Source organism: Apus apus, chromosome 1 (genome assembly GCF_020740795.1).
Source record: "Apus apus isolate bApuApu2 chromosome 1, bApuApu2.pri.cur, whole genome shotgun sequence".
Taxonomy (NCBI): domain Eukaryota; kingdom Metazoa; phylum Chordata; class Aves; order Apodiformes; family Apodidae; genus Apus; species Apus apus.
Genome location: NC_067282.1, coordinates 2,723,666 through 2,738,877, shown reverse-complemented (window position 1 = coordinate 2,738,877; position 15,212 = coordinate 2,723,666). Strand labels below are relative to the sequence as shown.

The window sequence follows — 15,212 nt, the reverse complement described above, 5'->3', positions numbered from 1 at the left end:
TTACAAGTTCACTGCAGGACTATGAGCAAGTCACCTGTCTTTTAAAGCCCAATTAAGTAAAAAAAGAATGATGCTGACCTGAATGCTTGAAGTACCTAAGAAGTTAAATTAATGTAAATCATCTAATATAAGGTGCTACAGAAGTGCAAAGTATCAGTTGCAAGAAAACTTCCTTTAAAATAAACCCAGTGGAGAAGGAATGATCACATTTTTGTGGAATAATTCAAAAAGACTGTAAAAGGAATAAAGGAACACTTAGTGCAAAAATCCTAATCCAGAATAAATATCAACAGGACTGTTAATGTGCTGTTGTGCTCAGTGTTCACAAGACAGAAGTGCTGCTGCTTCTTTTTTTTACCCTAATAAAGCTGTATTTCTGGGTTTACCCTCCCTTCCCTTCTCAGAGCCATAACTTACCAGTGGGAGTAGTGACCAGTTTAGTTGTCATGATAGTCCCATTACTGCTAACCACCATAATAGGTGAATTGCTACTGCTGGGCAAGGTCGCTGTAACTGGTTTGGGAAGGATTTTACTGGGCTGCACCTGTTGAGTGATTATTTTAACACCTAGGAAAGGAGAAAGGTCACTGTTAAAATACAGGCACGAAAAGTTACTTTCTGAAATGCTTTCTCAGACCAAGCCCTAGTGGGCAAGTAGCCTCACAAGGCTTCTAATTCTGAGCCCATGTATTCTTGATCCTGAAAATAATTGTTTTAGTTTTTTTGTTTTCTTTAGTAAATAACAAGACAGACAAAATCTTTGTCTTTCATGTGCCTGTTTCAATTACTACTCATTCCCACTGAGGCATGGGATTTCATCCCATCATTGATTTGTTGTAGTGATTTTTAACTTTTTCTAGTCCATGATTAAAATAAAAAAATAGAACATTTCCCAGGAACCAACAGGTTACAACCAATACTGAATTGGTTCATCTACAGAGAACCATCTAAAAGTGAAAGAGTTGTTCATTAATTTAGTCTGTACATTCTAATGTGTCTGAACTAGCTTAGCTGAATTTCATCCATAAATTCATTTTTTTTCTGTACAAAGACTGTTAGTGGGTGTAAGGAAGCAACTGTGACACTGGCTAGGGAAGGTTGATTTAAGTAAATTGCTCTCTCTCCATTTGCTATCTTGAAGCAGCCAAGGGACTGGGCAGAAACAAGCTCCCAAGTAGAATCAGCAAGAACAAAGCATGAAGACACCTTAGTACAGAATGGATTCTGTTCCCCCTCTCTTGACTTGTGTAGCAGTATGAGACCTCTGTGAGATTCATCTCTCAGATGCCAACCAGGAGATTCATCTTATCTGTTTGAAAAGTGTATCCAGGACACTTGCACTTAACTTCTGCTCCATGATGAGGTTAATGTGTTGCATTGTGTTGGTCAAGTGCCAGGAAGCACTCAGCCTTAATTAATCCCATCTAAATATAGGCACCTGTATTTGTAGCCAAACATTTCTAGGTAAACAATTTTGTCTACTTGGGCTGTGAAACATCCTCTGGAGATGTTTTCTTCTTTTAATGTTGATGACAAAAGCAGTGCAGAGCAAGTAAGCTCCAAACTTAACTAAGGAAGTTAGGAAGAGAAATTGAAGCCTTTACATCATCCAGACACAAGACTGGATTAAAAGCAAAGTGTCTAAGAAAACTGATGCACATCTTCCACAAACAATAGGAATCAGATGGTACTTCCAAAGTAACTAAAAAGGAACACTGAGCCTAAAGCCATGGTAGAAGGCAAAGAGTGAAGCTCCTATTGATCAAATATTGTTCAGTGACTGTAAAATGGAGGCTTCTTATCTGTCTTCAGTAGTGGATATTTTTTCTTAGGCAATGGTCCTATAATCCAAAAGGAAGTTTATCAAAGGACAGGAGTAGGGCTGTTTATTTTATCATAACACTATCTCCTTTTAATTTTTTTATCTAAATAGTATGACTATAAAATAATAATTCTACTGACACGATTACTATAAATAATGGACATAAAAATACTTTGCACTTGTATAGCACCTCTTCCTTTAGAATTAGGTAACTTTACAAACAGTACTTCTTTCTACACTTATGGAGATAAGAACTGTATTCTAGAGCAGAAAAAAGCCAACACAGAAAGATTACATGACTTGCTCAAAGTCAACTGAACAAACCAGTGTTACAAAAAGAATCCAGTCCAACTTCCAGTCTCAGATCTAACTGCATTTGACAACTACCTCAAAAGTTGATTTCTGGATCCAAGGAAAGAATTAAAACATGGAATAACATCTTTTTGTAGTTGATACAGTTGAACAGCTCTTGGATCTTCAGAGAACTGGTGTCTTCCAGGTTGCTCGCCACATTACTTTTGAAAATATTGACACACCTTTCAATCTCTAAAGACAAAACATTTATTCCTAAAGCATGGCCTGTATACCTGAACCAAACAAGAAGACTGACTGAATCAAATCTTCAATTATTGTTAGCTGAAAACATTAAGACATCCTTCACTATCTGCTTACATCCAGGTTTCATGCCAAATCCTGTACTCAAATAATGCCACAATGATAGCTCCCCATGCACATTTTGGGACAGAATTCTGCCCTACTTGCTTGAGTTGTGGTTAGATCACATCAACCAGCAATAGCACCCCAAGATTAACTCCAACTACCTGATTCCTGTTTGATCTGAATGGTGGGCTTGATGCCAGGTGGTAACTGAGACTGTTGTGGCTGTTGCTGTTGAGCTACAGAAGATGGCACCAGCTGTTGCTGCTGCGGCTGCTGTTGCTGCTGCTGCTGTTGTTGTTGTTGCTGTTGCTGGGCCTGTTGTATTTGATGCAGCTGCTGTTTGGGAGACTGCTGATGCTGTTTGGGAAACTGTGCTAAGATCTGAGTTGGATTGCCAACCAAACCTTTTGGGGAAGGTAGTCTGGTAGAGGCAACTTTAATTGCTGATGTAGACACACCTGTGAAGGAGTAAATGGTTTCAGATTGAACAGTGCACCATGAAAGAAAAACATTACTATTTCCTAACTACTCTTGCATTCAGGTGACACGTAATAAAGTGATTAAAACAATTTTGCAGTTAGATGGAAAGACAAAGTTTCCAAGGAAATCTTAATACTTATTTCTGTCACTCAGAAAAGTAACTGGATTGATTATCAATTTATGTCACCAAATGTTTCACCAGCACCTTCTGCAGTGACACTGCTGATCTTGAAAAAAGTATGTTAAGATATCACACCTCATCTATTTTAGAATTATACCTTCTTCCATGATCAAACCCAATTAAAAACCCACAGTTTGAACAATATGAAATTCTACTGTAAGCCCTTCTGCTTTGTAGATGGATGTCTTCAGGATCTGATTTACAGAAGCAATGTGGAAGGCAAAATACCCCTTTCATCAGCCTTGATTTGGTTGCCCAACATTTTGTGGAATGGAACAAGAATGGAAAATACGGACCAGGAAAAACTGCCACGTGATACTTGTCAGTGTCTGGCAGCGTATCATAGAATCACAGGATGGTTTGGGTTGGAATGGACCTTAAAGATCATCAAGTCCCAACCCCCTGCATGGGCAGGGACACCTCCCACCAGACCAGGTTGCTCCAAGCCCCATCCAAGTTGGCCTTGAACACTTCCAGGAATGGGGCAGCCACAGCTTCCCTGGGCAACCTGGGCCAGGGTCTCACCATCCTCACAGTGAGGGTCTAACTTAAATCTACCCTCATCCAGTTTAAAGCCATTCCCCCTTGGCCTATGAGGAAAGGCTGAGGCAGCTGGGTCTCTTTAGCTTGGAGAAGAGACAGAGTCGACCTCGTTGTTTACAAATACGCTAAGGGCAGTGTCCAGGAGCCAGGCTCTTCTCAGTGATGTCCAGTGATAGGACAAGGGGCAATGGGTGCAAACTGGAACACAGGAGGTTCCACGTCGTGAGGAAAACCTTTCACACTGTAAGGGTGACAGAGCCCTGGAACAGGCTGCTCAGAGAGGTTGTGGAGTCTCCTTCTCTGGAGACATTCAAAACCTGCCTGGACATCCTGTGGGACCTACTAAAGGAGATCCTGCTCTGGCAGGGGGGTTGGACTAGATCATCTTCTGAGGTTCCTTCAAACCCCAACCATTCTGTGATTCTATAACTAAATGCCCTTATAAAAAGTCCCTTCACAGCTTCCTGGTAGGCCGCTTCAGGTGGGCCTTTAGTATTTTTTAAGTGTTGGTCACTGAGGCCCTTTCATTCATCCACAGATTCCCTTCCAAATGGTTAGGAAGTGGCTGTGCAATCAATTGAGCCAGCTTACAGAGTTTGAATTAGAAATCAGAAACCTGGGAATTTTAATCCAGGCCCACTCAGGTCTAAATTTTTAAGGACCTGAAAGCTGAGATGCCAATAAAATGCACATATAAAAGGTATAAACACCTCACTAACTTTCAGAATTGTCAAGATTAGCTACCATGAGAAATATTCTAGAGAGTAGGCACGTCAAGCGTAAGTTGCATTTTTGCATGTTTTTGTAAATCAGGCTTTAAGAGAAGCAATCACCTTCAAATATGGGAAATATCCATTTTCCACATATCAGATAAAGTTCTTGAAGCAAATAATTTGAGGCGACAGTGTTTAAATGCTGCAAGCAAGATCTTTGTAAAATAAAAAGCTATTCCACACCATTTTACCCTATTTACTTCAAAAAGAGGATCTGCACATTAATTGCTGAAGAGTTCAACAAGAACTTTTGTGGAGCATCTTGGATGAGTTTCATCAGTAGACTTCTCTCACCCCTCCCCTATGCTATTCTCAAAACAAAGCCCAGTTCATCAGTGAAAGAGCTTTTATAAATATGTTCTTGCCATTTTTTTTTTGCCATATTATTATTAAATGTTTGCCATATTTACCTTGTGCTACAGTTGACATAACCACTGATGGTGTTGATGATACCACAGCAGTCACAGCAATAGTATTTGCAGTGCAGGAGGCAGTGGAACAGCTACTGCTGCTGCTACTGACCAAAGAGGACTGAGAAGCAGTAATAACCACTGGTTGCTTTTGAGTAGTTGAGGCAATGACTGATGTTGGGACAAGTTTCGTAACAGCTGCATAGTTGTGGGACTTGGAAAGGATGTTGGGTACAAAAGTTGAGCTTGGAGAGGTGGTTACTATGATCACCTGAAAGAAGAAAAAGAAGAAGAAATTCATTTGTTCTTTGCATTTATTCAAAAGCGTAAGATTTCTGTAATATATCTTTTGTCTATTTAGCTTTAAGGATACATGTTTATTAAGACCACTTAAAAGTGTCATATACATGTTTCCTGGCAACAGAATTTCAGTTAGCTTGAAGTGATAAACATTTCCTTAAAATTAGAAGTTTGTTGGTTTAGTTTTGTTGGTTTGTTGTTGTTTTTTTTTTTTCCAGAAAAACAATTACTATCAAATTAAAGAAGAAGTATCTCATGTGTGAAGGCAAATAGACAGGAATGAAATGCTTGCCTTTGTTAAACTGGGCCAGGAAGCTTGAAGACCATTTAAAATGGAACTGAAAGGATTTCAAGCAAGTTTTTAACACTATTCTCCCAAACCTTGTGCACACATCAAGAAATGACAGTGAAAACAGATTTTTTTTTCCTCTTTAACCATTAACAAGCAGTTGCTGAGTCAGTAATGGGAAGTTTTTTTTATTCTCAAGGCAGTAAATGATCAATATTTCAGTGAAAAACCTGGTTTAAGTTTAAAACAATCTTCTGCCTTAATTAGTGCTTTCAATAACAAGAAATTCTTATCTGTCTGAAAACCATTTGTCTAAAGACAATAAACATTACTCCTAGTGTGAGCTGCAATTACAATGCCATGAATCTGATCTGACATAAAATACAGAATTCATTATAACATTGGAAGAGCTCTGTTCTTAAGCAACTGACCTAGAAAACTGAACATTTCTTTAGTATTTAATATAGGGACTGTTTAAGTAAAGAGACTCCCTTTTGTCCTGCTGAGATGTACCTCCTTGGGCTTACACACACTTAGAATAGAAACACACAACAAAAATAGAACATATTTTCAGTTTACCATGCAAGAACATTGAGAATTTGTTTGAATAATGCAATTGCCCCAATGAATATTTCATTTACTGAAAACCTTGAAAATTAAAAACTTAATAATGGTTTGATGTAACAAAAGCACATAGGGGAAAAAAAAAAAAAATACAACAGGAGTAAAAAAAACCTGGGTCAGCTCAAACTAAAAGCCTTATGCTACCATCCAAGGACCACTGAAACCTTGCCTGTTAGAGAAAAGAAATCATGATAATGGCACCAGAAATAGACTTCAGTGACAGATCAGGCAGCAAGGGATTAAGAGTTTTGTTGTTTGTTAAAAAAAATATATATATAACTACATGGTTGGAATAAAAGCAGCAAAATTTACCACTGTGGCTGCCTCTGCCTCTCCTTTTTTGCCAGTGCTTGGGGTTTATGGTCCCCACCACTTAGCTAAGCATTTTAATATTTTGATCTGAGAAAAATCAAAACCTTACTATTTCCATGAGCTACAGCAGGTTGACCACAAGTGACCTTCCCTGAAGGTTTCTACATCTGCTGCTCTGCCACTTTATGGCATTCTCCAGGAAGAACACTTGCTCTACGTCACTCTTATTTTTCCTTCTGCCTGATTTTAATTTAATTAAAACACATGTCTGAAATTGCTCTTAGGCTATGACCAAGCAGCCAAGCTGAACACAACACTGCTTGATTCCAGTGAAAAGGTTCTGTGATGTGCCTCTGGAGTTTTACCTCGTTTCTTAAATAGTCAGTTAACACTAGAAACACTTCCCAAGTGCTTGAATTTTAGGGCCAGCTCCATTCCACCTAGGATACCTGCTTTAGGAATACAGCCAAAGAACAACTTGCAGTTAAAAAAAGGCAGATTATTCACATTAAGCTTCCTATATAATCTAGAGTGTGACAGGGCAATGTGAGCATCTCAACCAATAAGTACAGACAACCAGGATGAATCTGGGCATAATCACAACTCCTGATCACCACTGCTCTTCATTCAAAGACAAAGGATAAAACCATCAGTCCAAGATCATCACTTAATAACAATTTAACCAGGCAAGGAAAAAAGCTTGTAAATAATTTTAGTTTAACAGTGATTGCTGTCCCATGACTAGGTTTGAATCTCTTTATTCTGTATCTTCTTTTAAAGTTAACAAAGCAGAACAAACTTCAGGGAACTTCATGTGTGAAGTGTATCCAGAAAACAGAATTTTCCAGTAAAAACGTAAAAGAATTAAAGCTCAAATCACAACAACTGTATTTTTGAGACAGAATTTTCTCACATATGTTGAAATGACCAAAGCAACCTCACCAAAACTGCATCACATCTTCTACAGCAGAAAGACTTCCAGTACCTGAAGGGCTTACAGGAAAGCTGGAGAGGGTCTTTTCACTAGAGAGGGCAGGGATAGGAGAAGGGGTGATGGGTTTAAACTGAAAGAGGGGAGATTGAGGTCAGACATCAGGAAGAAATTCTTCCCCAGGAGGGCAGGAAGGCACTGGAACAGGTTGCCCAGGGAGGTTGTGGCTGCCCCCTCCCTGGAGGTGTTCAAGGGCAGGTTGGATGAGGCTTGTGCAGCCTGGTCTGGTGGGAGGTGTCCCTGCTCATGGCAGGGGGGTTGGAACCTGATGGTCTTCAAGGTCCCTTCCAACCCAAACCATTCTAGGATTCTATGACTTCCCAATTTAAAAACAAAACAAAACAAACAAGTTGCTTTTTTGCTGTTGTTGATTTTAACTGTTAAGGTAAAAAGTACTTCTTAAAATACATTGAAATTAGTCCTGTCAGTTCTATTTTGAGAGAAATCAAAACCTAGTCCCTGAGGAAATAAAGGCATTAACTGCCAGAAGCTCCACTAGTTCCCTTCTGTCCTAGACAGAGGTCTTCATTTTAAGAGAATCCAGAAATTGGAGCTGTGACACTATTAGTTGTTAAGACAAATCTTCCTCCAACCTACTAAAATGTCAAAACAATTCAGAGCTGGCATGCAGAAACAAAGAATTTAATTCATATCCAACAACTTCACTGATACCCAACTGCACTTGTTTAAAATAGTACATTTCCAATTTGAGTCTAACAAGTCTGACATTTAATTTAGAACTACTGAAAAGGATTTCTCCCACCAAAATGATCCAGTTACATATTTTGGCATATCTACCCCCAACAAAAGAGGGCAGTGTGAGAAGTTCAGACACAAATACTATTATGGCTCCCTAATGAAACAAGTGATGATTTTCCTTAAAGAGAGTCAAATAATACTCTGCAATGCAAATCCTAAATTATCCCTTGCAGAACAAGCAGAGGCTCAACTGCAGAAAAGACCCTACCAGCAGTCCATTCTCTTCCTTTTGGAGATTTAATACAGCCCAACTTTAACTACCATACTATAAAAAAACCTGATACTTTATACAACTCTACAGAGGTTTAAGGCAATAAAGTCTTCCTTCACAAAAGATGAGCCTAAGAAGAGCAACAGGAGAGGAAGGTTAAGCCCTGTCCACCTGTGGATTTGCTGCACTGAAAGAAGAACATTTTACTTGATGGCTTATGCTCACTCACAAATTTCTATGCACATCTTCAGACATGAAGTTTGATTAAGGACACTGTTAAAGAACTGTGAATCAAATGAAAACATCAAGAAGCTCTGAAGCAGGAAAAGGCCAGGAAAGCAAGTTCTTTATTGCATGTTAATCTTCCTTGGTTTTAAAGATTCCAAAAACTGGGACATGGGAACTCTGCTGATCCAAACAAGAGTCATAAAACAATTAAGATGACTAATAGAACAAACACTGAGTGAAAGTTTGAGCTCAACAGTCAAACTCTCACAGTTGGAAAAAAATGCTTGTTAGTGGACAACCTACCACGAGTCTTCAGTAACAAGGCCAAATTAATTCCACAGACTCTTCCCCAGCCCCAAGTCTGCCTTAATTAATAACTGCACCAAGAATGAACTTGGTCTGATTCATTAATCTCTTTTTAATTCCTTCAGAACAAAAAAGTAGACACATCTGAAATGCTTCCTAAAGCATGGGAAAGTAGTGGTCATGCCATAGATCAGGCACGTAAAACCTGAGTCTAATATAAAATTTCAGCACAGAAAACCTCTTCCACACACTGCATTCTGGTGAAAGCTGGGCACACTCTGCCAAAATAAAGCAACTGATTTTGACCACGGTAACACTGTAAACGTAGAATGAGAAATGGCACACTAGTACTGAAAGGAAAATAAAGCCCCCCAGCCTCTGATCAGCTCCAAGAATAATCTTTACAGAAACCAAGAAAGTAAGTCTCCAGACAAAAGGCTTGGCAAGGGAAAGCCCATGCCACCTCTCTTGGAATTCTACTACTGCAAAGAATAATTATAAATAAGGAAAATAGAAATAAGAAAGATTACCTTTGACCAATAGTTGTTACCATCTGAAGGCTGTTCAGTGGCCTATGTGATCCAGTTCTCAGTGGACTAGTGTCCATATCACAAAACCCAACACCACAAATGGTACTAACTGGCAACCTTGTTGGCAGTCTCACCAGAGAGGCCAAGAATTGAATGAGCATGGAGACTGAATCCCCTCTCATCCCTAGAAGTGGTCCCTTCAGGTCAGGGTTGAGGCACATTGGTGGGGCAGTCTGGGGGAAGCTTGCACTCCCGCTGCCTGTGCTGTACCTGTTCTGTGGATAAAAAGAGGGCTTCAGTCTCCACGGCTGTCAATCCAGGTCCTTTCACACACAGGTGAACTAAATTCATACAAGAGTTTGGTTCTCTCTCTGTTCGTTTTAAAGAGGGAATTACCTTATCCCAAGTGCAATCCTTATAAAAAAAACAAAACAGCTAGACAGTTCACAGAAAGGAAGAGTCAAACATCACATCTTACTCATTGATAAAACCAGAATAAAGTAACATTTGGCAGCTTCCCCCACATACCTTCTGTGTTGTCGTGTTTGTTGTCTGTGTTGAGGGCTTAGTGAAGGTTATTTTCACAGGCGACATGTGCGGTGGCAAGGAGTTGGCAATGCTCTGCATGATATTACTCATCTTGGGGCTGCCACTTACAGGCACTGTGATAGTTTTAGTGACAGGAGTCACTGCCTTTGGGACTTCTTTCAGGAGAACGGGGGAAGAACTAGAAGAATTTGTTCGCCGTCTTTTGCGGGGCTTTTCATCATCATCTGAGCAGCTGACACCTGGAAAAGAAGTGCTTCTAAATGATATTTTCCCCTTCTGCAGCTCTCAGTGCTTTCTAAAACATTACCACTTGCTCAATCTTACACTCACTTTCAATTAAGAGAAAAAGGCACGGAGGACAAATTATTGCTTATTCACAACTAACCTGTATCACTCCACAGATGGTTTTAGTCCTTGATACAGACCACATTTCGAGTGCCATAAAGCAAAGAAAGAAACCCTAAAACCCCCAAGCTCCTCAGTTACTGGGTTACTTCATTCATTTTAAGAGACTGAAAGAACACAAGAGCCACTGCAGGGATTTCATTCTGTCTCCAGAAGCTTGACTAACGAGACTCAGCACACAAGAGGTTTGGGATAATGTCATGCACATTTCATCATGCACATTTCAGTTTAAAACTTTACACTAGGCTGTTGTTGTTGCTGGTTTTGTTCACAGCAACTGGACTACTGAAGTTTCTCCTCCTGCAGTCTGCTTGGATTTCAACCTTTGTACCTACTTGCATACCATCCTTATTATTCCAGCTTCCTTCTCCCTTTCACCTTAACACAGCATCTAGAGATCCTGCTTAATTTTTTTAATTATATCATTTAACCATGAAGGTCAAACCTCACTTCATCAGCATCTGCCTCCTTTGGTGTACTTTGTGCAACAGATATAAACCAGCACCCAACACACAATCATGAAAAACAACAGAAATTTGGCCTCAAATGTGTTCATTCTCCCTCACAATCATCTACTGCACATGTAGAAAAACAAAGTATGCTGCAATATTCAGCTAAGCAACGGATCACCCCTCCTGCAGAGTGATCAATGGATCTTAAATCCACATGAAACTCTTCTAAGCAGGCAAAAGGTTCATAAATTGATATACATTACAGAATAACATAGCTCGATTACCTTGAAAATCTTACACCCCTTGGGTATTTATGTTTAAGAAATTAGACAGTGTTAAACAACTGAAAAACAGAGATATGCAGAAAATACACAAACCCCTACACGGAACAAGACTGAGGGTGTTGTTCTGTATGCCTGGGGCTTACAGAAAAAAAATGCTGCCATGGTAAAAAGCAGTTTTGCTGGTAACCCAAGTAAACTGGGTTGACAGTAGGTCTCTAATTAGGCTCAAGATCTAATTATGGTCAATCTCTAATTAAAATAATAAAATATTCTGGCATTCAAGAAGTGAAGACCCAGGGATTAACACAGACAAGAAAGTGCTCAGTAGCACGGCAAGTGAAGTCTGAAAAACAGAATTCTCTCTCAGTACCAGCTGATTTGCAGGTACACTTCAGAAGGCTGACAGCTGCATGCACACAAAGGATGGGAGACTGAACTAGAAGAGGGAAGAAAAGACTTTATTTAAGTTTGCTTTCAACTCCAAAAAATACTGTTTGCAGTACGGATGAAGTGTGGATCTGCAAGTCCAGATTTCAAAGCTCTAATCCACAATTTACTTTATGGCCCTGAAGAAGCCAAGCAGTGATCTCCACCTACAAAGCAGAGATCTGCTTACCTGACTGCAGAGTCTATTACAAACAGGCCTTTAAGAATTACTGTGACTGCACAACACAAACTTGTAACTGTGAGGTCAATATTCACAGTAAAAATGTGCAGCAACTCCAGAATCTCAAAATCATTCCAAATCAAAAACCCACAGGCAGCTAGTATATTAGGACACAGCTGTTATTCTGGTAGGTCACAAAGAAATACTGAAGAGGCAGTTTCTGGTCCTCAAAAAAACCAAAAACTAACCCAAACCCCCAAAAAACAAGAACACAGAAGTAAGAAAGTAAGATTAAATTAGCAGAATATTATTTCATGCTAAATACAGGTCATGACATCTCCTGTTTCCACTGCTGGGGTTCTGCAAGAACATTATTCCTAGAATTCCACGTTAGAAACTGCAAACATTTAGCTAAAAGGTTCATCTCTAACTCACACTTGATGAGCAAGGAAGCAGATGCATGGAGAGGTTAATGGCTCAATCAGACTGTGACCTGGATGAAGCCACATACCAGAGCAGTGGCAAAGTCACAACTGTAAGGTCTGTTTAAACTAATGTGACTGATACCACACATTCTAAAAAACACACAACTCCTTAAAAAAGGGTAGAAATGAAGCACGCAAAGTGGAAGACAAAAATATCTAGGGATGGACAGAATAAAAATGAGAACCTTTTATCCCTCTATCATGTGTCTAGACTGGTTTTATACTCATTATCATGTAATAATTCAGTAGAGGTTTAAATTAAATTTTTAAGAGGTTAAGAACATTTCCCCCTGAATCTTTAAACTAAAGCTGAGTGATTAGTGCATTAGATCAGAAAAATGAAAAATTTCAATGTAATGGGCTCCATGGCTTGACAGAGCCATTAGAAATGGTGGTTTGAAGGTAAGATTGCATTTACATACAATGTGCTATTTCTGACTAGCCAGAATTTAATATAAACATGCACATATAAAGCTGAAAATATTTTTTAAAATATAAAAGGTATCCACAGCAAGCATCAAAATGGCACTTATCAACCTCACTAGTAACCTTTGTCACCTTTTGATAGACACTGAGTAAGAACAGAAGGAAATATTTTTAATTATTAGTTAAATAAAACTACCTTTGATGAGCTGGGCATATGTATGAGGACATATCCTGCTTTTAGAACTAATAGATTTATTAGCCAAAGAAAGAAAGGGGAAGAGACAAGAAAAAGACTGCTTCCAGATATTATGCCCTGGATTTCCAAATTTAAATACATGAAGATGGGTATCTGGTGGAATTTCACATGGAGTTTTCACAGTTGCCCAGGACTGCAAGCCTCACTAAGATTTGCTTCCACATAAATCACCAAGTGGCCAGACATAATTAACCTTCTAAAAAAGTCTAGGTTAATTGTGAAAGTGAAAAGGAGGGACCTTTTCTAACTCAAATAAGGGACTATTATGCATTTAAGCAGAAGGAAGAAGGAAGACCTCTGCAGAAGCAACCAGCAGAGAGGCTTAAAAACAACTTCTGAACAAGCTGGACTGTTCAGAATCCACTGATACACAGCACTTCCCAGATTACATTTTAAAAATGCTTTTCACTCTTGTTGTCTTCGCCACGACTGCTCCCTGCAGCATTTTACAGTGACTGGATTTATCCTGAACACAATTTCTCTGAAAAAGGGAGGCAATACATTCATTCCTTAGACTAAATGAAGGCATAAAGGCATTCCATGACTTGCCCAAGGTCAGCGAGTTTAACTCAGTCCATGCTTCAGTCACAAGCCTGGCCCTTTCTTTCCCTTTTGTTAACCAGTTGCTAGTATCACTTACTTTTGACGTAAACAGTACTTCCACTTGGCAAGACGACTACATTGGAGGCTGGACTGGCAGGTCTGGGGGACTTCACTGTTGCTACACTGCCACTTGGAACAGGGGTAGATGTTGGGGTTGAAGTGGTACTTGTGTAGGAATAGCAAACCACCACTGAAGAGGAGAAAAGACACCTTCCGTATAACTGAAGTGCAGAATCCCATTATTCTATCACTATTTTAACAACTGAAATGGAAGCCAAAGACCTATTTGGTCATTATCCAAATCTTTGCCTCTGCAACCTTGTTACTGTTGGTTAGTCCCCAGTTTGATCTAAGCACCACCATGGAATTACAGGCCTTCAGAGAGAAGACAGAAACCTCCCCTTCTCCCCTCCCCAGAAATCTGTGCTGCTGATTCTAGATATTTTATTTGTTTTTAATCTGTTACTTTACAATTTGTTATTTTTTCATTTAGCATTAATTATTTTCATCTTTTTGCTTTTCTGTAAATGACCATATCCAATGTAAGTGACAGAAAATACCTTGTGCCACTCCCCAACATGGTATCAGTTGAAAAAAATCTAAATATTCCTTTAGTAGTGAACAACTGGGCTTTTTTCATCAGCTTTTTAAACTGCTGCTTATTGCTACAATGATCCAGTATTTCTCACAAAACCAGAATTAACCTATTTCAAGAAGTGTTACACATTCTCCAGTTGCATGAAGCATAATTGGGGCCTATTCAGTCAAGTTGGATGGGATGTGTACTAGAATTATTTAAAAGACATAGGCAAAGTAAAAAGCAATCCTTTCACTTGGTATGTTTAATCTGAAGTAAACAAAAAAGAAAAATCCCAACAAAATGTTCTTGACTTTCACTAAAACCTACTTGCATTCTTAACACAGTGTTCTGAAGCATCTTTCATCACTTACAGAACTTCACAAAATCTTAAGCCAAGATTTTATAGTCTACAGAGCTGAACAAGTTAAGCAGTGAATTTCCCCCTCATTTCCCAGCAATTGTTTCTTTCATTTAAGTTGCTAGCATGCTCACTAGCACAAAGTTGTCAGATTTATGCAGCAAAGGCATCTCTTTTATTTAAAAGAAAAATAATTATTTCTGTGAATACTGTGCAATAAGAATGAATCATTAAAAAAAAAAAATACTTAAACTCAAAGATAAAAATCATAGAATGGTTTGGGTTGGAAGGGACCTTAAAGATCATCTAGTTCCAAACCCTCTGCCATGAGCAGGGACACCTCCCACCAGCCCAGGCTGCTCCAAGCCCCATCCAACCTGCCCTTCAACACATCCAGGAATGGGGCAGCCACAGCTTCCCCCAGGCAACCTGTACACTGTGACATTATTTTTATATTCCCACTGATTGCAGTAGAATCCCAGCTTCCTCTCACCTTCTTTGTTTCCAGTTTCTGCAGGAACTGGAAGAGATGAGTTGTGCTGAACAGCTGCGTTGGCAACAGCGTTGGCGGTAACAGTGAAAGCCGTTTGTGGAACCAACCGCGGCATCAGCGGCACCAGCCGACGACCTTCTATAGACCACTCAGAAGAGCTGTTTGGTCCAGACATACTAAAGAGAAATGCACATTCTGTAAGTATTCTGCCCAGTTCCCAAAATACTCTGTACTCTTATCTAAGGGCCCTTTTTCAACGGCAGAAATCTAACAAGCGGTTTCGAAAGACATAGGA

The 15,212-nt window shown here is 39.4% G+C and overlaps 1 protein-coding gene across 15 annotated transcripts in view; it reads right to left on the bottom strand.

Annotated features, from left to right (window-relative positions):
- EMSY (EMSY transcriptional repressor, BRCA2 interacting) overlaps window positions 1-15,212 on the bottom strand; it is a 42,724-nt gene that overhangs the window by 19,476 nt on the left and 8,036 nt on the right. For 11 of the 15 annotated variants that reach the window (XM_051608664.1, XM_051608650.1, XM_051608661.1 and 8 more), the window contains exons 5-10: window positions 14,918-15,093; window positions 13,524-13,676; window positions 9,948-10,207; window positions 4,870-5,140; window positions 2,644-2,940; window positions 418-567 (exon numbers count right to left, since the gene is read on the bottom strand). In XM_051608664.1, coding sequence (XP_051464624.1) covers window positions 418-567; window positions 2,644-2,940; window positions 4,870-5,140; window positions 9,948-10,207; window positions 13,524-13,676; window positions 14,918-15,093 — 1,307 coding nt within the window. The remainder of the gene's footprint in view (window positions 1-417; window positions 568-2,643; window positions 2,941-4,869; window positions 5,141-9,947; window positions 10,208-13,523; window positions 13,677-14,917; window positions 15,094-15,212) is intronic. The other 4 variants (XM_051608659.1, XM_051608663.1, XM_051608665.1 and 1 more) reach the window with 2 other exon arrangements.